This window comes from Felis catus, chromosome A1, assembly GCF_018350175.1.
Source record: "Felis catus isolate Fca126 chromosome A1, F.catus_Fca126_mat1.0, whole genome shotgun sequence".
Lineage (NCBI taxonomy): Eukaryota > Metazoa > Chordata > Mammalia > Carnivora > Felidae > Felis > Felis catus.
Window position 1 is genome coordinate 199,748,816 of NC_058368.1, and position 27,494 is coordinate 199,776,309.

Sequence of the window (27,494 nt, forward strand, 5' to 3'; positions counted from 1 at the left end):
AGCTTTGCATTAATGCGCCAGTCTGTACAGTGAGGGCCAGTCAGTAAGCTGGATACGTAGCTTTCACAACACCTAATACCTTTAGCATATTTAATCCTTAAAATATTTAAACCCTCCTGCTTACTACTAAAACTAGAGTAAAAAAAAAAAAAAAAAAACCCTGAATGTTTTGGCAAGTTGCAGTGGTTTGGCCAACTTTTTTTTCTCTCTCTTCCAAGTACACATTTGGAGAGAGAAGTTGTGCTTTAGAGCAGTGCTTCTCAAACTTTCAATATGGAATGTAATTCGTTGGAGAATCTTGTTAAACTTTCCTTCGGATTCACTTCTGGATGCCGTGGAGATACACATTTGGTAATGGGCCCCAGATGATGCCGGGCTGCCTATCTGTGGACCACACGTTTAGAAGCAAGGTTTTACATCTAGTCCGTAAACTATGAAGGCAATTGAAGGTTCTTACAAAACAGCCTGTGGTCACTGCAGTAATGTAAGAAATTAGATACACCCTCACTCTTACATGGAGTCTTGAACGTGTTCTGAAGCAGGGTGAGTGCATACAATAAATACACTGAAATATACGAGCCATAAAATCAGAAGTCCAAAGTCAGTAACTTTATTTTCAAAACAACTTTATAATTTAGTAATGTGGTATGAAGAGTGGTTTATAATTAAAAAACACTTTAGAGTCTCATTCTTAGTTAAGAGGTTTTCTCGTTAATGTTGATTACTTTTCTAATGATTTCTCAGGAATCAAATGAGTTGTGCAATTTGATGAACATGATACATTCATTTTTATATTTTTGGAGAGAAAAAAGGCAAAAACCAGTTAATCAAAAACAAATATACTTAATCACATTTTAAAGATTTATACTTTACATGAAGGAAAATATCCAAGATCCTTTCTCTTTAGAAAATGTACAATTCTAACATAGTTGTGCAATATATACATTTTATCTGTCAAAATAAACCAGGTACAGATGAAAATAGCCATATGTAAATATAAAAAAATGGTTTCATCCTTTAAGGTTCGAAGTAGTTAACACTTTTTATTTCAGACTTTACCCTCATGTTTATCTTCTACCTCTAGATGTTTAGTCTTTCAAATTGTTTAAAATGGGTATTTGTTAATACACATGAAGGGCATAGTCCTGAAAAGTCATGTATGCAGGTATTTTTCGTGTGCAAATTGAAAAAGTAAAGTTAGGCCACGGTGCTCAGTTTGAGGGATCCTATTTTCCGTTTAATGTCTTAATCGATATATATATATTTTTAAGTTTTTTGTTAGAGCGAGTCGGGGAAGGGTGGAGAGAGAGAATCCTAAGCAGGCTCCGCACCATCAGCGTGGGAGATTTTTAATAACTTACAGCTGTATATCAGGAGAGATAAATACATTATAAAATTATACCTTTTATGAAAGTTTTTTGTATAATCACTTATGTGATTAGGATAAATTTGGGTTTAGTTCTTTTTCACAGTTAATAATTTCTACTATTTTATAAAGAGAACACTGCCAGCTAGAAAAAAAATCTCCAGTTCTTTTGCTACTAAAATGAATGATGCACAATTTCAAGTCTCAATGCAGCTTCTTTACAAACTATTTTACTATTTTATATGGCTTGTGTGGCAGCCATGCATGAAGCAACTCTTTTTAATCACATTCTACAGATCTTGTCTATATATACCATTTATGAAATGGAAACTTTAAGATGGTGTTTTTTAAGCCCCATATTATACTTACTTTTAAAGCAAAAGTAAGGCTGACTAGGAATACATAACTTGTTTTCAAGCAGTGGGGTTTTGTTCTTTGCTTTCTTGGCTAAATACTCGCCTTTGCTTAAAAGTGTTGGAGAAATACTCCTCACTAGAGCCCCTGCCTCAAATCTGTTGCCCATTTAGGCCACTTGCTCCTGGCGCAGTGCTTCTCCGTTGGGGTGACTTTTGCCTCCCAGGAAGTGTGATACAGTGTCTGGAGATACTTGTATATTGTCACAACTTGGGAGAGAGGATGCTCCTGGCACCTGGTAGCTGCCAGGGATGCTGCTCAACACCCTACTGTGCACAGGACAGCCCCCTGCAAGGAGTCACCCAGCCCCTTGTCAGCAGGGCCAAGGCAAAGAAACCCTGCCCCAGTGGAATAAATGGCACAGAGACCAGTGGCTAAGTTTTTAGGTTGTAGTAAGCCAGCTGCTTCATGGAGACAGTCCTGACGAGGTACACTACCTAAGCCCCGGCTTGGCCAAAGCACTCAAGCTCGCCGTGGGCACGTGACCTCAGTTTAGTGCTTCTGTAAGAAAGGCGAGGCAGAGTGAAATAAAAGGAATGACCTGCTAGAATTCTTTGTATAGCACCCCGAAGAACTAGTCTGTATATGTACACAGTAGTTACATGGTTTCTTAAATATTCTTTAACAACTTAGGTTTTTCCTCCACTCTTTAAAAAAATTTTGGACTCAAAGTATTTGAATCCACACAGCTGTTATAAGAATTGGGCTTTAGCACATCTAGAGATAGCCAAAGCTATAAGCCCCTGCCATTTTATGGCTGATTTTTCCACCTGGTTTGTTTTGCTTTGTCAAATACAAAATAAGTTACCAGACAACACAGATAGCTCTAGATAGCTCGCAGGAGCCAGGCCAGAAGAGCAGTTGGGCCTGAGGCACACAGGCACGTACTTGTTTTCAAAGTCAGGTTTTTTGAGGATTGTCTGTAATTGTAAGAAATCCAGATCTTCGACTTTCAAAACTAAAAGCATTGCTGCTGAACTCCAACCCAGTCTTCTCATTTTATAATGAGGACACTGTAGTTTAAAGAGGCCAAGTGATTTGTCCAAAGCTTTAGGTATGCAGTTTCTGACATTAAATAGTTCCCACTTGCCTTTGCCTCTGCCTTTCTCCCAGTCCCTCCTGGAGAGTGTGTGGGCTCAAACAAAAGAAGGTGCAGGAGAAACGGTGGCGTTCCAAGGCAGTCCATTTACGTTAGTGACTGGGATGCTTGTTAAAATATGGACCACTGAGTTTCATCCTCTTTTGACCAAATAAGTGTTCCAGGAGTTGGGACCTAAGGAGCTACCTAATGAGCATACTTGCCCAGGTGGGAGTCATTCTTCTGAAAGTTTAAGTCCTCCAGCAACACACAAGCACAGAGGGTGCACCTGCTAATTTGGGGGCTTCCAAGGTCTCCTCGTAATTTGCAAATTCCCGAGTTTTGTTTTGTGCTTTGTTTGCACTGCCTGAAATTCCAACAACTAGAAATTCACCGTGGCTTATTTTTCTTACTTGTTTAGCAATAAAGGAAAATAGCTCCCTGGAGTTAAAGGGATTATTCATGCAAGTAGGTAAGTGAGATGATTTTTCTTCCTCACACCTGGTGTAGAGCAGCTGCTCCAACGAATTGGAGGTTTGGATGAAGGCCAAAGGGAGGTGGCTAACCCTGAATCACTAGAGAGGAAGGCACGCCTTAGTGGGCTTCTAGAAGATGGGGACACCAGGAGGTAGGTGCAAGAGTGGTTTAGTACGGAAGGAGGAAGGATGCCAAAGAAATTACTCCTCTTCCATAAATTCAAACTAGGTCCCTGCCAGGCAGTCAAGTCAGCCAGCTGTGCATGGTGAAGGAGAAGGGGAACTTCCTACTTCTTTTGGCACAGGCTGGGCCTCTAGTAGATAGGGTTTTACCATCAATGTTGTGATACAGATTTTAAACAATTCTGCATTTGACTTCTAAACTACCCTCCCAGCCCCCACCCCCTTAAATGGAGGTTTCCTCTGTAGGAAGCATACTCTAGGCTCCTACCAGGTATCCAAGATTGTTTTGATAAATAGATCATAGCAAAAAAGGGACTCTGAGAAGGCCGACAGCAGCAAATTATACCTTACTTCATTAACAAAAAGGTCACTTAAAATAACCTCTGTGACAGCTCTGGATGACCAGCATAAGTTGAAGACCTGTGTTGTCTTTTTTCCCCCCATCAACCTCAGTATCCAAGCTAATTATATAGCTAGGCCAAGTACTTCCACTCTTGTGGTCACTGTTTAAAAACAATCACTTTAAATGGTTGGGGTTTCCCCCACCAAATCTGAGAAAGGTTCTATTTTTCTTTAAGACTTCTCATGTTTGGAAGCATTTCATGTTTCTGACACAATGCACATTATGTAAACTCTGGACCAGCCAGTGTAAAGGTCACTCCCTGCCCCCACCCCCCGCCCATATAAAATACGTCTTTTACCCTTTCTACTCCTAGCCCCCCCCCCCAAAAAAAAACCCAATTTCTTCTTCCCAAACTGACCTGCAGTTTTCGTAAAGTATCAGGCGAGTTTTACCGCTTACACATAAAGCACTGGGATTTAAAACAAATCCATTCACACAAACAGCAAACCCTGGCTGTGCTGCCACAGCTCACGTTGCAGTGAGACCGCCGTGGGGCTCAGCTGTTGAGTTCTGTGGTCTCGTCAATCTCATCCGCAGTTTTGGACATTTTTTCATATTTTCTTTTGAAGAAGCCAAGCTGTAAGGTGATGTACAGTTTTTACCACGTGTGAATTATTTTGTTATGGGGCCTCAGACCCCCTTGGCTGCCCACTAAAGCCCCTGTGGGAATCTCGGGCTCTGGAGAGGTTGATGTGCAGACTATGACTTGGGCTCAGCTTTTCAGTGAGGAAATAATACACAGGATTGAACTGAACAGCATACATTTTCCAGGGTCTGTTTTTTTTTTGTTTTGTTTTGTTTTGTTTTGTTTTTGGTACCTGAACAAAACATTCAGGGGTCTGGCTAAAAGGCAGGTTGGAAAAAGAAGTATCAGGATCCAGACCTCATTTTATATATTGTATCCTTACTGATGGTTTTCAGGAACGGATGTGAGAATTTGCAAATAAATTTGCCTTTCCTTTTCTCTTATGATGGAGGTAGGTACCACATAAAACTTAAGGTTACTGTTTGATAAGGAAATTCAAGACCGATGTATTCAGGAGCCCCATATTTTTAAGTATGATAATTTTCTTACCTTCCATAAAACTGCAACCAGAGCTAATAGCAAAACGATTCCAGCAATTACACTTCCTACTATAACTCCAGTTGGTACTTCAGCTTTCTCATGGGGTTTCATTATCGTAATGGGAATCTGTAAATGTATGTATATATGCAACAGTTGAGTTAACTAATGGTAGCACCCCCAAAAAAGTGAGATGGTCTATTCAAAGTCTCTGATTTTATTAATGGTGGTCTAGAAAGGTGATGTCACTCGGTCAGGATCTCATTCCTCAGCTAAACATTGTGCAGTACAATTTCTAGAGAAAATGCTTCTGCAAAGTACAGGCAAAGAATACAAGTTTTCTAGTTTCCTCCCTTTAATTGTGTCCGTATTTAGTGGTTATGTCATCTCTGACAACTTTAGATGCTTTATTTATGAAATAGGAACTTTAGTTTCTGGCAGACAGTCTCATTGTCAAATGACAGCATTTGGAGTCCAAACTTGGAAGGGGGCAGGGGTGGCCAAGGACCAAACAAATCAACAGCTCAGATGCCTTGTGATTAAGCAACAGCAGCTTTGTACCGGGCTTCTAAATATTGATTTCACTTTACTCTCACTCAAGAGTACTTGATGTGCATTGTTAAAAAGTGATAGTTAATAGCTCAGGGCTCAAGTTGACCTTTTCAGTGATAAATTGTCCTGGAGGCTATGTGTGATCCTTTATGTCCACTTCCTGGGAATCTTTGTGACTCTGTAATAGAATGGCAGCCCTAAGAGTTCTAATGGTAAAATACCGTATACTTTATATACAGTAAAACCTTGGTTTGCAAGCATAATTCGTTCCAGAAACATGCTTGTAATCCAAAGTACTTGTGAATCAAAGCGAATTTCAGGAACCACCAGCTCAGTTGTGACAGTGGGATGTTCAGCATCACGGACTACTCCTATGGTAAGACACCGCTCGTTGATCAAGTTAAAATTTATTAGAAATGTTTGCTCGTCTTGCGGAACACTTGCAGAACAAGTTATTCACAATCCAAGGTTTTACTGTATATATATATATTGTGTGTATGTGTGTGTATGTATATATATGTTTTTAGTTACAGAAAGAATCCCTACCATTTCCTCCACAAAGTGTATTAAGAATACTAAGAACTACATTGTGGGCAAAGCAAGGTAACAAAAATCTTACTGATTGGTTGAATACTACGTGACCATGGCAGACAAGCTGCTGCTTATCACAGAATTTATGAGTTGGACTAAATTTGAGTCTGGCCTTTTGGTAATTCTGTTACTTCTCATTTGTATTTTCAAGGGATAAAATAAGGCTTTATAAATTTAGGAATAAAGTAACTGAATTCATATAGTTCACTGCTTAATGGCAGTCATATCTTTACTCTCCATTCCAGAATCTCCCAGTCTGGGGTCCATGGATCCAAAGGGATCCACGAGTATAAGTTTTTTTTTCTCAGATTTTTAAATGGACCAGAATTCAAACAAATTTAAGAATCACTTAATCTACTCTATAGAGAGATAGGTCAGATTATTATCTGGATTCCAAATATTCAAAAAATCATCTAGAATATTTGGATTCAAAATCTAGTTTCATAGACAATTAATAGTTGGCCTTTGTTATTACCAATATTGCTCAGAGAAAACCAAGAAAAAAATCTAAAGGTTCATTAAAATTGTTAATTTCAAATTATAACTTATTTACTAGTACTTTCTGGAAAAAAAAAAAAAAAGACCTCAGCAGATATTCAGATAGTCTGAACACTACATTTTTCTAAAATGAACTGTTAAAATATCTATAGTACTGCTAAGTTCATAATACTTTGAATTTGAAGTCCACATTTCCTTTGGCTCCATTTCTGATTTTCCATGCCCCAGCCTCTGAAGAGTGGGTGTGGGCCTTGACTGAGGGTCTTAAGCCAGAGGCCGAACAGCATCCTCTTTTGGAATAATTTCCCCTGGGACCAGAGTGAGATACCAGGGCCGTGTGTGAGCCTTACTCTCAAGTATGGAGAGAGGTCCAGAGTTCACAGGGCCATTGGCTTTTTAATGGCTACAACAGTGGACTGAGGCCAGCTGCCAGGCTGGTCTTTGGGATGAGTCTTAAACTGGCTTCTAGTTTGTAACAAAAGCATTAGGAGGAAAAATGGAAAGGGCTCTGCCAGCAGATTAGCAGAGCATGGAAATCCTGCTCTATCTAAATATGGCATATTCCAACCAGAGGCTCACTGCAAAGGAAAGTTGTCCTGTGCCAGCCCTTAGAACAGTGAGCCTTTGTTTTCTCTAAAAGTGCATTTCTTTGCAAGACCCTTTTTTTGTTTTATATCAAGGGGAACATTTATAATTTTCTAGACTATAAGAACTAATGAATGGACCCTATACACAGTGCCAGTATGTAGCTATAAGGAATACTAAAAAAAAAAAAAAAAAAAAAAAAAAAAAATGCCCTCTAATAAATGCCTTATTTATTAAGCATACTTAAGCACTTTCTCTTTAAAAAATACTGTAAAATAAAATCTATGATTCAAATAAGAATGACCTGAATGTTATGGCCTGTGACCTAGACTGTTTTGTGAAATCAAAAGAAGGAAGGAAGAGCTGGTGGTGCTGGTTTAGGCACGGAGGAAGGAGTCACAAATAAGATGAACCCCCTCTGTTGTGCCTTCTGCTGCACTGTCACTGCTGGTCCAGCTTTGCCAACAAGGGGAGGTGGGGGTGGGGAATGCGGAGGACAAGTACTTCACTGGACTTGTTTGAGTAGCAGATACCTTTGCCAAAAAGCTCAACCTCACATCAGGTTTTTAGAGTTTCAGTTATATTCTATAACCATGTAGGTGAGAAGAACCACTACTCTCAAGTTTTCAGAAACGGAATGCCTATCAAAGACCAGTGCCTACTAGGAGTGATAAGGTATACTCACCGTGACTGTGTTTTCTTCGATCACATATATCTGAGGGTTATAGGTGTTTATTTCTGCAGATGCGGTCAGCTGTACTGTCTGGAAAGTTGACTGGAACATAGAAATAAAAAACATGTTTTATCTTAGCAGAAATGAACGCATGAAATTGGTGTGTTTATTATTTATTTCCTTGAGGGAAAGGACAAGAGCAAATGGCAGCTCTGAAGACTCCAGAATCTTGGTGTTCTTGAGTTGGTGATCTGTGGAGGACCACACATGAGAAGGACCTGGGAGACTAAACACGTGGGGTGGGCGGGCCCTGCCACAATCGCAAATTAAACCTGAGCGGGAAGGGGGGTGCGGGCGTTGGGGATGAAGTCCAGGCATTGTAGGTTAAAAAGAGCTCCCCAGGTCTAACTTGAAAACAGTTAAAAAAAAAAAAAACCCAAAAAACAAAGGTTTAGAAATGAAGCTTTTAATTGGGAAAGATCACAGTTCAGATTTTTTAAAACTTTATGAAGTTTTTCAACATGAGGGAAAGTTGCAAGCTTGATGTTTTTATAGATTTACCTAAGTCAAATAATGGAATGGAAAATCAAATTAAAAACAGTAGAAGTACACTTAGACTTGACCATGCATGTCAGCAGCAGACACCCTGAACCTTTTGTCAAGCTACATAATGAGTAATTTCAGGTTTCCTAATCTAAGTGTTTCTATAAAAAAAAAAATACTGTATTTGGTGCAGATATATACGAAGGACACAGATTTTATGCTGTTACTAGTAACCACTTAACTTGAAATAGCTTTTACATGTATTCCTGGATCTAGTTACAAGAAAATTCTTTTTCAATGGATACATTATTGACGTGTATTTTGTTTTTTTCTGTAATGCAATTCTCGGGACTGATGCTTGCTTGAAATAGCATACAATGCCCAGATTGGAGAACTGCCTTCATATGCTCTGGCTACTAGGATTCAGTTTTTTCTGGTTACCAAGACACATATTTCAACATACCACATGAGGTAATTTGCTAAATTATATCTGGGAGCCAAAAAACGAATGCATATCCAAAAAGTGAGCGATTTATTTCCTCTCCCCCCCCCCCCCCGCCGACTCCGACCCCCAGTCTCTGATTAGTCTTAATTTTCTCAAGATGGAAGATTGCATCAGAAGTTACCCTGATCATTTGTATCTTATTTGTATCTTAAATATATTATTGGGGGAAACATTTAGAGTATTGACAATTGTTTCCTTAAAAAAAAAAAAGCAGTTAGGTGATGCTGGTTTCACAGTCCCTGTAGACTAAAAAGAATTTCTTTACACTGACCTACCTGCCCTCCCAAACCTGGCCCTTTGCGCAACTGTGCACATGATATCCTGCAGGGTTAACAAGCAGTGGTAGTTACACCATGCATACCTGAGAGAATGAAGTAACACACCAGCTGGCATTCAACAAGGCTTTGCCTTAGAGATGGCAGCCAACAATGCCATTGGAAGCCTGAGCAATCACTTTGTGAGGAAATTACTTGCAATGTTCACTTGCACTGCATCAGAAAAAGGGTGAAAGGCAGTATGTTAATGGGCTCTACTACAGGAAATGAGGTTCATATTTCAGACTGGATCTCCTAGGTGGTCTGAGAACATCCATTTGGCTGTTGAAATAGCCAGAAACAAGGTGAGAATAAACATTTGACCTTTCGTCAAAGAGGAAGATGTGTAGGGTGTGACAGACAATAACTCTCATGGGAGTTTTCCATCTTAACCATAACCACGTCGAAAAAGCGTAAATACATTTCTTCAGAAATTTGCTCCCAGAAATGAAATTGCTGCTCTTGAAAACTTTCGGGAAGGTGCTTTAAACAGTCTTACCGTTAAAATAATACAGTTTTACACAAACTCAAAAACCCCAAATGCTTTTTACAGAGCCGGCACAAATGCATTTTGATGCACAGCAGTTTTCCTTGCCTGCTGGCAAAGGTTGCCGGGAAAACATTCCTTCCTCAGCTCCAAGGAGATAAGAACCAATTGGTGAAATGTGGCACCGAACTGCATCATCTGGGATGGTAGCTCACTGCATGCTTCCCATCTTACAGGATTTGGAGGTATCTGCAAGCCTTGCAAGTAAATGTAACTAACAAAAGCCAGCAAGAAGAAAACCGAGCTCCTCCTCCACATGCCTACTTCCCTTTTCCCCTCCCTGCCTTTCACTGTTCCTCTTTCTGTTACGTCTTTATCCAAGAATATTGCTTATATTGTGGTTCCATGGACGAATTCAAAGGGAACTTAGTCTTCTAATCTTAAACAAGACTCCACAGCAGGGAATGGGATTCTTGCAGAGATCAAGAAGCGATTAGAAAACGGGGAATAGAGTTTGGTTGGTAAGCACCTCGAGGACTGATTATTTGTTTTTAAAAAAATCCAGAAGAGCCATGAAGACCCCTGGCGCAGGGTGTTTCAGACTAATTTTTTGCTGCCTCGATCAGAGCCAATGTTGCTAAAATGAATAGCTATCTACTTACGCAGTCTGCTTTAAGAAGCCCTGTCTATCCCTGTATTTGTCATACCAGGCTGAGATTCTGGGCTACTGAAATCTCTGTATCACTGTAACTGAAATCACTACCACAGAGTCATACCTGGGAAATGGCAGGAAACCTTGACATTGTTTTGACACCTTCTTTAAACTTTTCATGAGACAAATGATTGAAAAAGCTGTGTGTACACTGGGGTTTGACCAAAGAAAGGGTAAAACAGGAGAGCAGAGTAGTCCCATGGCTCTAACATAGGAAGATGGATCCTGATGTTGGATTCATCTGTGTGGTGGGTTGAGATCAATTAGCTGGGAGCTCAAGGAAGGAGACAGACATAGGCACTTTGATTTGGGCATGGTACAGGTGACTAGGGAGAAATATCAAGAGCATGAGGATGAAGACAAAGCAGGTGGCTCATTGTACCCCAAGACAGCACAGGGGATCCTGACGACATGTCAGAGACTGATGTCGTGGGTTGGCATGGAGTCCATGAAGCTGATGCTTTACAAGCACCCCAGATGATTCTGAGGCGCAGCCAGGTTGGGCAAGCTTTGGAAAGGCATGGAAGCATGTTGGCTCCCAGGATATAATTGCTTGGAGTCATTTGGGCACTGCTGATATTAGCCAGAATACTACTTTTGTCAAAGGGTATGAATTTATTGACAGTGAACCCTTCTGCTCCCTTGCTATGGATAAACCCAACAAATAAAGCTTATACTTACTGCCGCAAAAGTCCCATTCCAAATTCTGGTAGACACATTAAGGAAGTACTCTCCTTTGACCTGAAGGTCTTTCAGCCAGCAGGTAACATTGCTACACGTAGCACTTCTACAGTTCTTTCAGGTTGAAGTCAATGGTAAAAGGAGAGAGTTAGTATGGACTTTAAAGAGTAAATGCTAAAATTTTAAAGACAGATAAAACCCAGTGCTGGGCAGGATCTAGGGAAACAGACAACCTCATGAACTGTTAGTAGTCATAACCCTTCTTCAGGAGACTGTGTCGCTTTGCTTCAAAAGGTAAAAGGTGCACTCTCTGCCTGGCCATTTCCCATCTGCATGGAAGGCCTCAGGAGATAAGAAATGTGTGGAGAAGAGTACATCGAGCCTGTTTATTGCGTCACTACTTCTGAGAGTAAACACACCCCCCAAAATGAAATAATTGTGTTTATCCACAACATACTAGGTAAGTAAGTTATCGAATATACATGCACAAAATGCAGTGCAATTTAGTCATTAAACATAATTGATAAAGGGATGCCTGGGTGGCTCGGTAGGTTGAGCCTCTGACTCTTGATTTCAGCTCAGGTCATGATCCCAGGGTTGTGGGACTGAGCGTGGAGCCTGCTTATGACGGAGTCTCTCTTCCACCTGTCCCCCTCCCTCTGTCCCCTGCTCATGCTCTAACAAAAACATAGTTGACAGTGAAACAATCGGTGGTTGCCAAGGGTTAGGGAGGGATGACTACATGGGATGCAGAGGAGTTTTAAGGCATTGAAACTATTCTGTTAGGATACTATAATTGTGGAAACAGGTCATTATTCATTTGTGAAAATCCATAGAATATCTGACATCACGAGTAAATCCTAATGTAAACTATGGACTTTGGATGATTATGATGTCACTGTAGGTTCATCAAATGTACCGCTCTGATGTGGGAGGGGATTTGGACAGTGGGGGCAGAAAGTAGTTGGGAAATTCTGTACTTTCCGCTCAGTTTTGCCATGAACCTCAAACTGCTCTAAAAAGTAAAGTCTATTAAAAATGTTCAGTGACCGAATGACCTATAAAAAAAGGTAGCATGGTCGATTTATGTAACAGTGTACATGTATCTTGGTATGGATGAATACTTAGAGATATAGAGAAGGATATGCATTAGATACTGAGTGGCCAGCTGTTAAGTTTCTAGAGGACTTTAGTTTCTTTGTAGTGTTTTTGTGCTGTTAGTTTTAGGTTGTTCACAGTGATCAGTTACCCCTTTTACAAAAATCAAAGCATTTTCACAAAAATAAGGAAAATGCTCAAAGGTACAATATTTTGGCATACTCTGAGATGATTTCTCCTGGACATTTTTACATACTACTGTTTAGATATGTCATATTTACACTGTAATTCTATAGTTACTTAAAAAAAACACTTCATTCTCCTATTTTCCTGTAACCCCCCCCCCCGCCCCCGTCCCATTCATCACAAAACCAGTGCAATAAAAGAAAACCAGAATTTCCGTGTTGTTCTTAGAGGAGAACTATGGTTTGTTTAGGGTTACTGTTTGCTAAACATTTACTATTTGAGTACTAGACTAGCCTCTTTCTCAAAGAAAGGGGCATAGCTCTGGAGCAGGAGATAATGAAATATTGGAAAACAGAGAAGGCGGCTAGAGAGGCGTTTTAAGCAGCTAAATAAGATATCAGTGATGATGTGGAAGGGAGATGTAAGGAGCTTCACCTTCAAAGCACACACATGCTGCCCTCACAGCTCTTTGCAATGCTTACAAAGTGCCTGGTGCAAAACAGTAGTTTCACATGGAATCTTTTGGATTTCATGAAATATGGAACATGTATTTTTTACCACCGGCATAAGTAATAGTCCCAATAACCTGGATTTGAGAGTGTATTTTCTAAGTCTTGATTCATACAGTCCATCAAAGCCAAAATGAGAAAGTTCTACCATAAGAGATGGTAGGAGAAAAGAAGTGCATTGATTTCCAGGTAAAACAATAAATCACCCAAGGAAACTTTCACCCCGTTAACCTGTCCTCACCAATTCTTTTATGTGTCGGAAATTTTCATTCTTGAAAGATACAGAAGAAGCTGTGTGTCCTATTTTCAGTGGATTTATTTCAGCATTACAACTGATGTCACCAGCCTGCAAAGAAGGACATCAAATCAGTCTCAGGAAGCAAAGTCATCTGTGATGTTCCTTTTAACATGTTAGGAAATCCTGTGGTCACATGTCTGGGCGGGGGAGGGATCATTAGGTTGCTTTCACATCACTGACCTGGCCACACTTCTTGTGTGGCCAACATAAACTTGGAAGTATTCAAATCCTCCTGGCTCCACTTGGTGGGGCAGCACGGGTGCTTACCTGGTACGTACTAAGACCATTTGCAGTACCAGTAGGTTGTGAGTGATTTGATTCAGGGTTCTTTCCTGTGCCCCATTTTAAGATTTCGATTTCTGGTAGTTACCTATGCGCACCACAGGAATAACACTACTGTAGAACCAGCTCTAAGTGCCAGACTAAGGCTGAGCCAGTGTCCGGGGATTTGGCTACACAGTGCTTCTGAACCCAGGCTGCATGTTAGAACCACTTGGAAGTGGGGGCTTTTATGGAATCTCTGGTGCTGGAGTCTTAGCCCTGGAGATTCTGATTTAATTGCCTGGGGGTAAGCCTGGGCCTGGGCATGAGGCCCAGCTGATAAAAATGAGGAACAGGGTTGATCACTACCAGGTGGAAGGCCAGGCCAGCGTCTTAAAGACTAGCTACTAACTGCAGCTGTGTAGACCAATTGTTCTCCCGTGGTGGGTTCGACCTCATACTTGTCAGTGAACTAACTACTCAATGGACAGGGCTCTGACAAAGTCAGATCTTCACCTGGCCAAAACAAGGCTTTAGGAATAATTTCTACCATCTGTAATTGTTTCCTTATAACAGTATCCTGCTTCTGATAGGACACTGACTGCTAGTTTCCTGGCACTCAGGATGCAGAACCTTTATCTTCTCAAGTTTTCCATCCATAAGATCTGAGACATGATCACCCCAACCTCATGGGGCATTTCCATGTTGAAAGTGCACAATTTTATAGGCAATTCAGTTGCCCTTACCTGATCTGTGTGCACCCCAGTCACATACATCAACGGGTTCTTTTCTTTGGTGTATTGAGGGATGTGGATGATCACGGATGCCATGCTGACTGGAACACTTCCTGTTGTTACCTATGTAATATGGAAGAAAACATTCTGGTTACTGCTAGATCATGCACATGTTGCAAAGAAAGTGATCAATAACCTCTGTGTTGATGGAGGGCAACTATTAAATGGGAAGACTGAGGCCATTTGAAAGTGAGCCTTGTTACTTTGCAGTCACACTCGGGTCTGTGTGTCTCACTCTCAGTGGAGAATCTCAGCCTCTACAGTTTGAACTCGTAAGTTGTGACTTAGGAGTCTGTTAAAAACACCTGCTGTCTGTTGAGCTGGGCTACCAGGGCTGAAGTCCCATTTGGCCCCTGACTGGCAGTATGGCTTGGGCAAGATACTTAACCTGTGTATCCTTCCATTTTCCTCATTGGTAAAATAAAAATAGCAGCTTAGTATGTGCAGACAGCAGTTGTTCGCATGAGTGGGGAGTCTGTTCTAATTGGCCAGAGATCATGTCCTACTGGTTGTTAAACATTTTAAACAACAACCATAGAAATAATAGTTCTACCAATGTTATAACTAGCCTGCAAAACAGGTTAACATATGTAAAGCACTTGGTACAAATGCTGATACTTTTTAACCTCTATGAATGTTATTTTATTGTTACTACTGATTGATTAAATATCCCATTAAAGAAGTAGTTGCCAAATACTAGCCACATGACACAAATTCCAGTATCTGGATCACAAATCGGGACTTCTAAAGATTTTTTTTTTTTTAATCACCAAATCTTAAGGTTGTAACCATGTAACTAACTAGCAGGAAATGTAAAAACAAAATGGTATTCATTTAAGGTCGTGGATGAATTCTTTTTACATTCCAATTTTTTTGTAATTTATTATAAAATAACAACTTTTTCAAATTTCCCTTTATGTAATTGATAACAATCTTTAATAATTGCTTACTAATAGCCAATGGAGACTGACTGAACGGAATTTGGATACAAATGGTTAGCTTCTCAAGTAGAAGTGGTCTCCAAGGATAAATTGGCATATTTATTGTATTCCAGAGACTTTTGACCACAGTAATAACATTATATTAATACATTGTTGATTAATAGTAAACATTTACTTTCAAAATATATCCATTATCTTTTATCCAGAACACATAGCTATGTACAAAAGCCTCAGCTATTTATTAAGAGTCTTAGTGATTCTCAAAGTACAGCACCTGGACCAGCAACATCAGCTATACCTGGAAACCTGTTAGAAATGTACATCTTTAGGCTCACCGTAGACCTACTGAGTCAGGAAGTCAGGATGGAGCCCAGTGATGTGTCTTAACATTCCCCCAGGTGATTCTAATGCAGCTCAAGTTTGAGAACCACTGGTATATTTCAACATTTTACTTTCTTCTTCTCTTCCTGGCTTCTTTTTTCTTTCCCTTTCTCCTGATTATTATTTTTTTTAATGTTTATTTTTGAGAGATAGAGACAGCATGAGCAGTGGAGGGGTACAGAGAGAGGGAGACACAGAAACCGAAGCAGGCTCCAGGCTGTCTGCGCAGAGCCTGATGTGGGGCTCTAACTCACTCATGAGATATGAGATCATGACCTGAGCTGAAGTCGGATGCTCAATCGACTGAGCCACACAGGTGCCCCATGATTTAGTATTCTTTTGACAGGCTTACCAACCTTAACAGAGAAGACGAACTTTGGACCAATATCTTCAAAACTGTGCACGACAGAAGGAACATTCCCATCCGAGGAGACTTCATAAAAATTTATGTTGGTGGATCTGTTGGATGATGTTTGTCAAGTCAAATATCTTAGTTTTGCTGTTGTTCTTGAAGCTTAATATTTCTTTTATTTAAATACCTTCTAGCTTATATTAAAAGTAAAAGTTTACATTAAGGTATGAAAGCTTGCTATTTGTAGGCTTATGTTTCTCAGGCTAAAACAAATTCCTTTAAAAACCTATCGCTTCATGATCTTTCTGCAAGGCTCCTTGTGTTATATGTTTATCAGTTGTAAATTTCCTAAAATAAGTACAAATGTATTCCTTTAAAACTGACAGACCCCAAGGTTGCTATCATACTGACTGGTGTATTCATGCAGTACACACTTAGGCCTTGTTGACTGGATGAATGGATTTATAAGCCAGAGGATTTTCCACTTAGGTGGCTGAAATGCAGTGATAGGATTTTAGTTCCTGCAGTATTTGTTATTGGGTGCTTGTAAAACAGGGTGTACATTTTCTTTTATCATTCCTTCTCCCTATCCTTCTCTATTTCCAAACCAATTCTAATGCTTTTGGTCTGAGTTGAGGTTGGTCATGGTTTTCCATGACTAGTGTAGAAATCATCTTTCTGATGGCTGACCCAGAGGTTTTATTAGAGTAGGCCTAGAGGTATTAGATGACTTGACCTCTTTGCTTGGAATTGCCAACTAGGGTTTCCAAGTGAAGTGAGGACCAGATCAGAGGAATACCCACAGGACCACTCAAATTGCAACATAACTGGATACCCTTCCCTCTCCTCCTCACTCATTTCTGGCGCTGAAGCTGGATTCCAACCAGGATAGCTTCATTAGGACTGTGGGGAGTGGGAAACAGGCGTAGGAGTCTGAAAAGCAATAGTTCTTCCTACTATGCACAACATAACTGCATAACTGCATATTACCTAATTCTTGGATGTTGACTCTATTTCCTAAAAAAATTTGAATTGGATATTTTCTGAGATACTTTTTGGGTTTCTTTACTGAATTCTTGTCTTTATGTTTAAAAAATTTCCCCCCAAATTCTCAAAAGGAAAATATGTCATAGGTAGACTTAAATAGATGTGGCATCTGTCAAGGTTATGTAGATGAGAGGGAACGATTTTTCAGCCTTACATGGAAAATGGGAAAACTGACTAGAATTTGAAACAGAATGTCTGGCTGTATATGCATGATTTATTCTCTTTACCGTCCAGAAGACCTTTGTGTACCCCCCTAAGAACAGTCAGTTTCTAAATTAGTATGTTCTGTTTTTGCATTTTAAAGAGCTCTGACATTTTTCCATTTGTTACTTAAGTTTTCCTTAAGTTACTTAAGTGTGGATGATCAATGTATTTATAAGCAGTTAGCTATACTCAGGGGGCTTCTGTTTTAGAAATAATTCTATCATGATTTCCACCCATAATACTTGCACAACATAACTGCATATTTATCAAAGTGGTTGCTAAGGGATACACTCAATGACTGGGTAGGATTTTTTCACAAAGTTTGCAAAGATGTTAATTTTGGTGTTTTTGTGTTTTTTTTTTTTTTTACAGCACTACTTGTGATGGTTAAACAAAATAAATATGCAAAACAACCAAATAGCTCATTAATCTTGAGTTGGATACATAGATCATGATCCAGCCAGGAATAGAATAAGTTAGATCTGTAGGTCCATATATATAAACTTCTCTAAGATCATATAAGAAAAAGTGAGATTAGGAAGGATTTTATTATTCCATTTGGGTAAATATGTGTGCATCCATGTTACATGAATATATCCTGGTAGATAAACAAACTTTGCATCTGGAAGGTATTCAGAAAATAGCTGAGTCATGTATGGGATGACCAGAGCCAGAGGAGGCTGGAGGCATGACTTCACTTTATGGTATATCTTTTTGTAATGTTTGGATTTTCTATCCATGTACATTTAATGTCTTTCTTTAAAAACAAATCCAGAGGAATGATCTGGGTGGTAGGATTAGGAGCCATTTTAGTTTTTACACACCATAATTCCCCATATTAATTTTTTTCACCTTTCAGGTATATTTTAAAGGACATCAGACGGTCCAATTTAAAATCCAATTTACCATCACAGAAATACAGAGCTAAGAGATTACTGAAAGTGAAGTCCCACTTTCATCTTGTATTTATTTCATGTTGGGAAAATTGTCTGGAAAAATTGGCCATGGTGTGAGAGTGGAATCATGTAAAGGTTGTATTGAGCTAAAACATATAGGATAAGAATCAATGTAGGTAGGGAGAGAAGAAATCAGGTAATGTGGTAATCTCAATCTCTCTGGATGCACTGGTCTTCCATCCTTTTATCAACAGTGCAGGTCCTTCTGGAATCTGCAGTTACGGATTAATTTTTCAGGGATGGATGACTGGGCTGGATCTGTTTTTGCTTTTGCTGTTTGCAGTTCACTTGATATAGGAGCATTCTTTCATCTTTGCTCATGTGTCTCTCACTCTAGACATAACGACACATTTTCCTTTTTGTTTCTGCTCGGTGATCTAGTGCATGATCTACGTGTTCCATGCTTCTGGGGGTTGGGGTGATGTGGCGAACTGGACAAGTCCGTCACTGAACACTGTTCACACCCTGGCTTCTTGGAAATACAGTGCAGTGCATTTTCCAGGCACCACTGAGCTGTGATAGGAAACTGCCTTCATGCCTCACTAGGTAAAGAACTCTGGTTTCCAGCCTCGAAGGTGGGCATCACTTGCAGGTTGGGTACCTGCATGGCTCAGCTCTAGTGTGTCTGTGCCCGTGAACCTGCTTCACTTCTTGGTGGGGGTTAAGGTGATGCATCACCCTATTAGTACCTTTGGTATCCCACGTGTTAGCCACTTCTCAAGACACCTGTTGCCCTGAACAACTCATGATAGCTAGTACCAACTGGTATCATTTTGCCTCTGCTCCCAGGTACACTTGCTCTGGCCAGGCAAGATAAGGGAATAAAGCATTTCTTCATAGATGACCTCATTGGAAAATGCCTCGTTTCCTCTTGGTGGGAAGAAACCCATTATGTTAAGTCAGGAGTTTTCCACCCAGAAGCTAATTTTCTATGATTCAATTTAATGTTTATGGTGGACCTACTATGTGCAGATCATTGTGCTTGGAGTTCTGGTGTTTAGGGGTGGGGATACCGCTTGAGACCTCATGTGGATAGTAGGAAGAGGCACGGAGAAGAAAGTGGTGCCACCTCCTCAGGGTCCGGAGAGTTTTCCTTTGACCCTTTGGGAAGGTTGGGCCCTCATCTGAAGGGCTGCAGAGGAAGTGCCCTGCGGCCTGTGGCAGAAAGTTTGCTCCTCTGTCTTTCTGGCATTGCTCTCAGTCAATAAACCTAAATAGCCGTGTAAGGTTTTCCTAAGGACTGACTTGCCCCTAAACTTCCTCTGTCCTACTTGACGAGGGAGAAACCTTTAAATCAAATTTTCCAGTTAAGAATAAACGTAGACAGTCATGAGCCAGATGTGTTCCACACCGAGTGATATCAGTGGCCACAGGCTACTCACGGTTTCACCCACCTTGTTATGTGAATTTCGGCGTCATACAGCAGAGGGATTTTGAAATTGACCAAATTATCTGCCTTGTTTTCTTCAGAGCTTTCACTATTGGAATGAACATTAGGAAATTACTTAAAGAGAACTATTATTGAAGTCATCTATCATCAATTCAAGACTTCATTAGGTTTTACCTTAAGGCTTGGAAACTGACAGATGCCTGATTCTGAAGGTTTTGAAGATTGAAGTCAAAGTTAATCATGAAAGTCACCTATAACCAGAATTAAAACTCATTAATCTATGGTGGTTTGTACTCAGGGACCAATTAAAAAAATGGTTCCCAGAAAAGCAAACTCACTCCAATTTGATCTGGATTTTATATACCTTAAGCTTTCATCTTTGTAGAATATCTATTTGTCCACCTTGCTTCATTTAGCATGCCTCCCCTTTAGAATCAGAGGGCTTACCTTTCAAGTGACATGTATAGATCATCACATCACAGGCATATCTCCTTCACTTGATTTGACAGCTCTGTGCTGATGTGAAACTTGCTTAGCAGGGGGTAACAAATGATATCTGTGACTCTGTACGTCACTCTGACCAGTGTTGGTCAATAAATTAAAGAAAGAGAGAAAGAGAGGGAGAGAAAGGGAGAAACGGAGCGAGGGTGGGAGGGAGGGAGAGAAAGGGGTGGGGAGGGAAAGGGAGAAAGAAAGAACTCTCCATATTGTATGTGCTTTTGAAACGAATTGCATGGGAGAAAATCCCACTTTTATTAATAATTTACAACATTCAGATATTTTAAAAACTTCCTCTAAATACGCAGCTATTTCTTTTGTAAGGCCTGTCAAATAATGTTACCTAACAAAGAAGGCGGAATGGTGGGGTGAATTAACACCAGTGCTGAGGAGGGACCAGTGTGGATTTAAGGATGAAATGCAAGTTGTACCTGTTGCTCTGTCTTTAAAGCTGGGTAGCCTACATCACAGGTAACAGACTTCTGAGATGAAGCAATCTGGCATACGACTTCTGTCCCATCAACCTGAAAGACACCAAGGAAACAATGACCAATCAGTATTTTGCATGTGTGTGTGCACACGTGTTTGCATACATGCTGAAAGATGTATAAACCACATGGACATCTTAGCAGTAGAACTGGTTCACACTGAACTAACCTATTGTCCCCCAAGACTTGAAAATCTTATACTGTCCACATAGCTAATATACTATTTTTATTGCTAACAGGACACCCAATAAGCCAAAAGTGAGGTCAAATACTGGAATTTTCCCCCAGAAGTAAATCCTAGTTCTTCTATTTCCAAAGCACAGAATAAATTTAATATTTAGAAATGCTATCTTTATTACATACCTTTCTCTGAATATATTTGAAATTAATAGTTTCAAGAAAAGAGAACAAAATCATATGTTGGTGTTTGTATTTTAAATAACTTAAAGAATCTTTTTTAGTTTTCCTCGTGTTTTTTTTTTTCCTCTTTGAAATAAGAAGTTCTTATTTGGCACAGGAAATTGAAGCATTGAGGTCAGAATAGATTTAGAATGTTAAATCTGTTAAGTTTGTGTTGACTTTAACTTGGATGAAACCATTTTTAATCCTTTTGTCAAGTAGGGAATTTGGGAAATCTCAGCTTTTCCCTCCTCTCCCGTTCATTGCTTGGTGGCAGAGGAGGGGCCAGAGGGGCGTGCATGGCCAAGTGTGTTCCTGGTATAGTGATCAAGTCAGCATGATTAACTGGCCTCGCTGGAATGCATCATCTTGGCAGTAGCATGGCCTGTGGTTACAAAGCCTGGACTCAGCTGTGGGACTCTCATTCTCGGAGCAAGTGCAGCTCGAACGATCTGTGCGGCACCACAGCGGTCTCCTCACACAGATGGCTTGAGAAGAGTTATGGTAGGTGTCTGGCCAAGTCTCAGGGCAAAGGAAAAACTGACCAAGCTGTGAAGCAGGACTGGTCTAGATACAGGGCCAGGCTATGTTCTCATGTGGTTTAACTAGTTGGGAGCCCCAAAGTTGGGACTGAGCACACTGAGGGGTAAGGTGCTTCTTCAGACAGCGCACGGCCCACCGGGATCTGAGTGTGAAGAAGAGGGCCAATTAACAACAAGCGGGAGGCACAAGAGCAGTGAGCACAGGGTGTCATCACATACCGGCATGGTCCAGGAAGCGAAAAACAAGTTTTCTGAAAAATCAACGACAATTGCAGTGTTGTAGGCACTTTCCCTTTTGTTTTTCAGCGTTACTAAAAATGTTAACCTTTTGTTTTGGTTGCTGACAATAAAGGGTTGATCTCTGTTACAAGTGAAAAGGAAAGGAAGAAAATTATTAAGGTTAATAGGGCCAGTGTTCAAATCCTTCACTCATTTTAAAAATAAGATAAAACTCTTTAGATTTGGAAGACTGAGAAAGTTGTTTAATAAACTATCTTCATAGTAAAATGATACAGACAACAAAGAAGTCAACGCTATTGGATTTTCTTCTTCATTGACTTTAATCACATTGTAGGGAAAGGAGCCATCCAAATACAAATGTTTTTTTTTTTTATTTCTTGTTGTTTTACTCCTATAAGGATGGTAAAAACTGAAGTTCAAATTTTAAAGATCTTTATTAGTTATGGATGTTTCTTTTGCAGTAAAAAATCTCCATAAACACTCACTTGAATCAAGAGACCTATTGTGTCTTATTTCTACTTTTTACGCTGAGCTCTGAAGCAGACTTACTGAGCAGCTGACAGCTGTTGGACATCTAGAACTAGATCAGAGATGCAAACTCCATCATCCCCACATTCCTTGTAGAAAGGGATCTACAAAAAAGGAAAAACAATCCTACACATTTGCTCTGGACTTAAAAACCAAATTGTGGAAGAATATATGTAATATTATTCCATTTATATAAAGCCCAAAACCATGCAAAAATAATATTTGGGGAATATAAACATGGCTAGCAACACCAGGAAGAAAAAGCATTGATAAATGCAAAATGCTAGGTGATGATTTGCCTTGGGTAGCAAGATGAATTTGGATGTGATGGGGGTAGGGAGGGATACAGAGAACATAGGTATTGGTAACATTTTTTAAGTGGATGGTGAGCACAAGGTGTTTGGCTTTATTGAACACCTCTAGTGGGCCAGGCACTGCTCAAGGGGCTGGGAATAGAGCAGGGAAGACAAAAACTGCTGTCTTCGCGGAACTTGCATGCTGATGAATTTCACACAGAAGAGTGTTTCATTTAGAAGACTAACAATTGAAAAGTTCTGCCCTAGGTAGCTTTCAAACAGTACCGCAGGGACCGTGAAGCTTTCTTAGCCAGTCTCAATTCCAAGAAGGGCAAAACGCACTTACACTGAAGACCTTGGCCTTCTCAGAGTAGGCTTCGAGGGCAGGGCTGGTGCCAGGGTTTTCCAGACTGACGTTGACACACAGATCCAAAGAGCTGACAACATCAGAGGGCTTCTAAACACACAGAGATACAGTGTAGCAGTTTTTTAGGGCACGGCAGCTTCAAAACAAGAAAATGACGACAAACGTGTCCAAGATTAAGAACATAGTCTGCTCTCAATTATGTGGAGTTACCCTTGTTTTGAATTTTCAAGACTCTGGCTTCTTTACGGTCTTAATTCTGCTCTTAGCCTCTTCACTATTAAGAAACCTAGAGACTTGGGTTCAGTAAAAATCTGAAGCAGCATATCTTAGTTAAGCTTGTCAGTGATCTCGCTATTCATACACAAGTAGTTTATAAATATTTAGAGGATCTGCCCAATTTTAATGCTTAAAGCATCTGTTGGGGCACCTGGGTGGCTCAGTCGGTTAAGCATTCGATTTTGGCTCAGGTCATGATCTCACGGCTCTTGACTTTGGGCCCCGAGTCGGTTTCTGTGCTGACAGCTCAGATCCTGAAGCCTGCTTCAGATCCTGTGTCTCCCTCTCTCTCTCTACCCCTCCCCCGCTCATGCTGTCTATCAGTACATGGTTCTTGGGTTGTTTGCTAGGTCTTTCCAGTTCCTACTGCCAAGATTTAAGATAGTCTTTAGATATCCTGACCAAATCTTTGGGAGGGAATATTATGACCTAGATGGGAAGGTGCTCAGGGCCAGTGTCAGACAACGACAAGAGAACTCCCTTCCTTAGTCAGAACCTAACTTGCTCTGCAAAGCCAGATAAAGGGGATTCCCACATGGGAAACCAAGTCCCCCAAGTTTTGGCCCTCATGTCCGTGAGAAGCGACACTGCCTCCTGCATGCATCAGATGAAGCGAGTATCACTTGGCAGTTATTAAAGCCGACTCTACCCAGCTACCAGTACAACTTCTCCACTCTGCCTTCACAGCAACTTCACTCTGCCCTCAGTTCTTGTCAGGAAAGAGCAGTATCTCTACAAATGGTAAACCCTAAAAATCCAATTTGCCTTTTCCTGATTAGTGATATTTGTTATCACCTAGTCCATTCACAGGCAGGATTTACTCCTGCCGTGAGCCCTTTTGGCGGGCAAGACTAGCATGGCGTCCTGACTGTAAGGAGAGGTTTCCTCAGCTGGCTGCAGGGTTGGCGCACAGAGTGGGTGTGGTGTTGATATCCAATATACTGTGTTAACTGAAACAAGATCTCTGCACTGACCCAAACCGCACACATCTTCTAAAAACTTCACAAGGACACATTTGTGTGAAGAGGATATATATATATGAATGACAGCCTGGCTGATTTCATTCCCCCAGAATGGACTCCATGTTTTATTTGATCTACCACTTAGCGCAAAAATAGAGAATGAGAGCCAGCTTTTATCCCTTTAAAGAATCTGTATAGTCAGCATCTTAACAAAAAAGGTCCAGGCCTTCATAAATAAGACTTCTTTCATATGAACAAGAAATTAAAACAATCAATGGATTTTAATTCCTGTGTTAACTTTGTTTTTCCAAATCATACTTAACATTTTTTGAGATGGGATCTCTGTATCATCAATCTATATCAGAAATATCTGGGAGTACTCTTCAAATCTGCATATTCCTTGGACGTTCAAATCCAGATTACTGGTGGTGAGGACCCTGAATTTGCATTTTATAAACTTTTTTTTTTGGCAATTCTTATACATTTTAAATGCTGAGAACCATATTCTAGGAAAATTCTTAAGAAGTTCTTTTAAAACTGATTTCCTGAGGAAATCACACTTTCAAAGACCATTACATGGTTTCTAGGGGGAAATATTCATATAATTTATAAAATAAATTTCCTGTGGGAAATTTTCCCGAGAATTTTTCCTACTTGTGAGATTTTCAAAATTCATGTGAACTGTAGTAACTGTGGCATAAGACTAGAATAATATTTACCTCATAATCTACCTTTCTTGTCCTATATTAATTTAAACCCAATAGTGGAAATCAAAATTGGCATTGTTCATTTCAGCAGCTTAAAATAAAATTTTTCCCTGATAGGAAAATGCTAAAATAAAATTTACTATCTACTAAAAGCTCTCCCTGGTAAACATTGAAGAAAGCACTGTCTTTGATTTCTTTAACAATCTTATTTTTTAGCCTTTTGGTTGTAATTCCAAATATTTCTATGCTATTAACATATTAATAGAATGTGACCATATATTAGCATAAAGATAACAGGATTTCCTGCTCATGAACTTAGACAAGAAAAACATTAATTAGAAGGGCAACCATTTTCTAACTTGTAAGCTTCGTTTTTAGACTTGGACCATTCATTAGTCTCTAAGAGGAAAGGAGGTGACAGAGATGACGGAGACCTTACCTGTATGTGGATGATGTACTCAGAGCAACTCTGTGTTTGACTTACTATCATATTCTTCTGCAGGCATCTTTCATTATTTTCTTTAAATAGCCCCCTGGAGGTTACTCTGGATGCATATAGGTCTGCATCAATTGTGATGTTGTATATAATGGCTAGGATAAAAATCACAAAGAAATGTTAGTACAAACAAACTTTTACAGAAAAACCACCCTGCCTAATTGTATCTTACTAGGTGAAGTCAAGGACTTCAAGAAAATATAAAAACAGTCTTTACATTGATGGATTGTGAACTGCAGACAGGCATGACATTTGTAATTCACACTCTGGTGTGACGTAGGTGACTGTGGATACAGAGAGAGTGATTCAAAGTGTGGCTTGAAGCAGTGGGGAGAATAGTAGACTTGCCCCCAGGAAATCTACTGAATGAATTTGGTCAAATTACTCACTTCTCAAGCCTTGGTTTCATCACCCCTAACATGGTGATATGTTAAAGAAAGAAATAGCTACCGAGTACCTACAATTGAACACATTCTTGTATGTTATCTTATACAAGTTTTACTATAATCCCAGAAAGTGGATATTATCATCTCATTTTTCAGGTAATAAACACAGTAAAAGAGGTAAAATAAACCAGCTCTGTTCACAACAGCTAGGGCATGGTCAGAAATAAAACTGCAGTAATTAAAAAAAAAAATTTAATGTTTTTATTTTTGAGACACACACACACACACACACACACACACACACACGCACACACACACACAGACTGTGAGCAGGGGAGGGGCAGAGAAAGAAAGGGAGACAGAGAATCTGAAGCAGGCTCCAGGTTGGGGCGCCTGGGTGGCTTAGTCGGTTGAGAGGCCAGCTTCAGCTCAGGTCATGATCTCACGGTTCATGGGTTCGAGCCCCGTGTTGGGCTCTGTGCTGACAGCTCAGAACCCAGAGCCTGCTTCAGATTCTGTGTCTCCCTTTCTCTCTGCCCCTCCCTTGCTCATGCTCTCTCTCTGTCTCTCAAAAATGAATGAACATTAAAATTTTTTTTAAAAAAACGAGGCTCTGAGCTGTCAGCAGAGAGCCCACCATGGGACTCGAACTCAGAAACTCTGAGATCATGACCTGAGCTGAAGTTGGACACTTAATCGACTGAGCCACGCAGGCACCCCAAACTGGGGTAATTTTGAAATCAGAATTCATTCTTTCACTTTCCATGCAGTTGTGAAGATTAACTAATTTGAGTGTTAACTGAGATACTCTGAGGGAACACTCTCGATGCTTAGTTCAGGGAAGGCATGCAACTCTGCAGGAATAAGTTTGGAATCCGACGGACTTGGTTTGAATTCTAATTCCACCATTTATGAGTTCTAGGACTTTAGGCAATTTGTGTAACCTCTTTGAAACTCCATTTCCTCATCTATAAAACAGAGATAATACTACTAACCCAGGGAAATGAAAATGAAAAAAAAATGCAATAAAAACTGATGTCAGTTGCCAATACACAAAGTATCAGAGCCTTCAACTAAAGCTATCCAAAATTGAGAAAGAAAACCTGATATTATTCAAAGCATCAGCTGCCTTATCTGGGCTTACTCTATCTTATGATTTTCAATATTTTAAAGATTGAATAGACTTCCCAAAAACATTAATTCCACAGGTTACATTTAAAATACCTATTAGAGATGTATAGTTTTTCTTGCTCCAAGAACTTAGTGAAATTCACAAAGGTAGATAAAATAGAAGTGAATCAAATGAACTAAAACTAAGTGGTGAAAATAATACAAAGAAAAAATAATGCCAGGGAGGGGAACATAGCTAGGACAAAATTAGTATACATGATCATATGATTTCTTTTTTTTTTTTTCAAGTAGTCTGGTAAAAAGGTATAGTCTAATGGGCATTAATTTTTTTAATGTTATTAACTTTTAAAATGGAGTGAGCATCTGATACAGTAAATAACAAAGACCATATGCTTTATAAGTTTAGTTTTCAAAGTTGTGAAGATGGGATTCAGGTCTTACATACTCTTATTGCCAAGCAATTAAGTGACAAATGATCACAACTGGCTTGTCTGTGTGGATCTGAAGACATCAAGGAAAAGGTACCCAATGGGAAGAAAGAGCAAGTTGAAGGGAAGGACATTCTTGAAGTCTGCTTTCGAGTGTCTGGTAACAGAGGAGTGAAGCCCCGTCAAAAAGTGGAAGATATAGGAGGCAA

General features: G+C 39.9%; 1 protein-coding gene across 1 annotated transcript in view; it reads right to left on the minus strand.

Annotated features, from left to right (window-relative positions):
* Positions 1 to 594: 594 nt before the first annotated feature.
* Positions 595 to 27,494, minus strand: part of ITGA2 (integrin subunit alpha 2) — a 109,972-nt gene continuing 83,072 nt past the window's right edge. Inside the window, exons 17-31 of the mRNA XM_045037280.1 lie at positions 25,284 to 25,435; positions 22,879 to 22,989; positions 22,258 to 22,340; positions 21,688 to 21,829; positions 20,471 to 20,563; positions 19,716 to 19,792; positions 19,546 to 19,629; positions 15,949 to 16,051; positions 14,223 to 14,333; positions 13,159 to 13,263; positions 11,125 to 11,238; positions 7,895 to 7,984; positions 4,996 to 5,112; positions 4,279 to 4,497; positions 595 to 3,225 (exon numbers count right to left, since the gene is read on the minus strand). Coding sequence (XP_044893215.1) covers positions 4,417 to 4,497; positions 4,996 to 5,112; positions 7,895 to 7,984; positions 11,125 to 11,238; positions 13,159 to 13,263; positions 14,223 to 14,333; positions 15,949 to 16,051; positions 19,546 to 19,629; positions 19,716 to 19,792; positions 20,471 to 20,563; positions 21,688 to 21,829; positions 22,258 to 22,340; positions 22,879 to 22,989; positions 25,284 to 25,435 — 1,463 coding nt within the window. The 3' untranslated portion in view covers positions 595 to 3,225; positions 4,279 to 4,416. The remainder of the gene's footprint in view (positions 3,226 to 4,278; positions 4,498 to 4,995; positions 5,113 to 7,894; positions 7,985 to 11,124; positions 11,239 to 13,158; positions 13,264 to 14,222; positions 14,334 to 15,948; positions 16,052 to 19,545; positions 19,630 to 19,715; positions 19,793 to 20,470; positions 20,564 to 21,687; positions 21,830 to 22,257; positions 22,341 to 22,878; positions 22,990 to 25,283; positions 25,436 to 27,494) is intronic.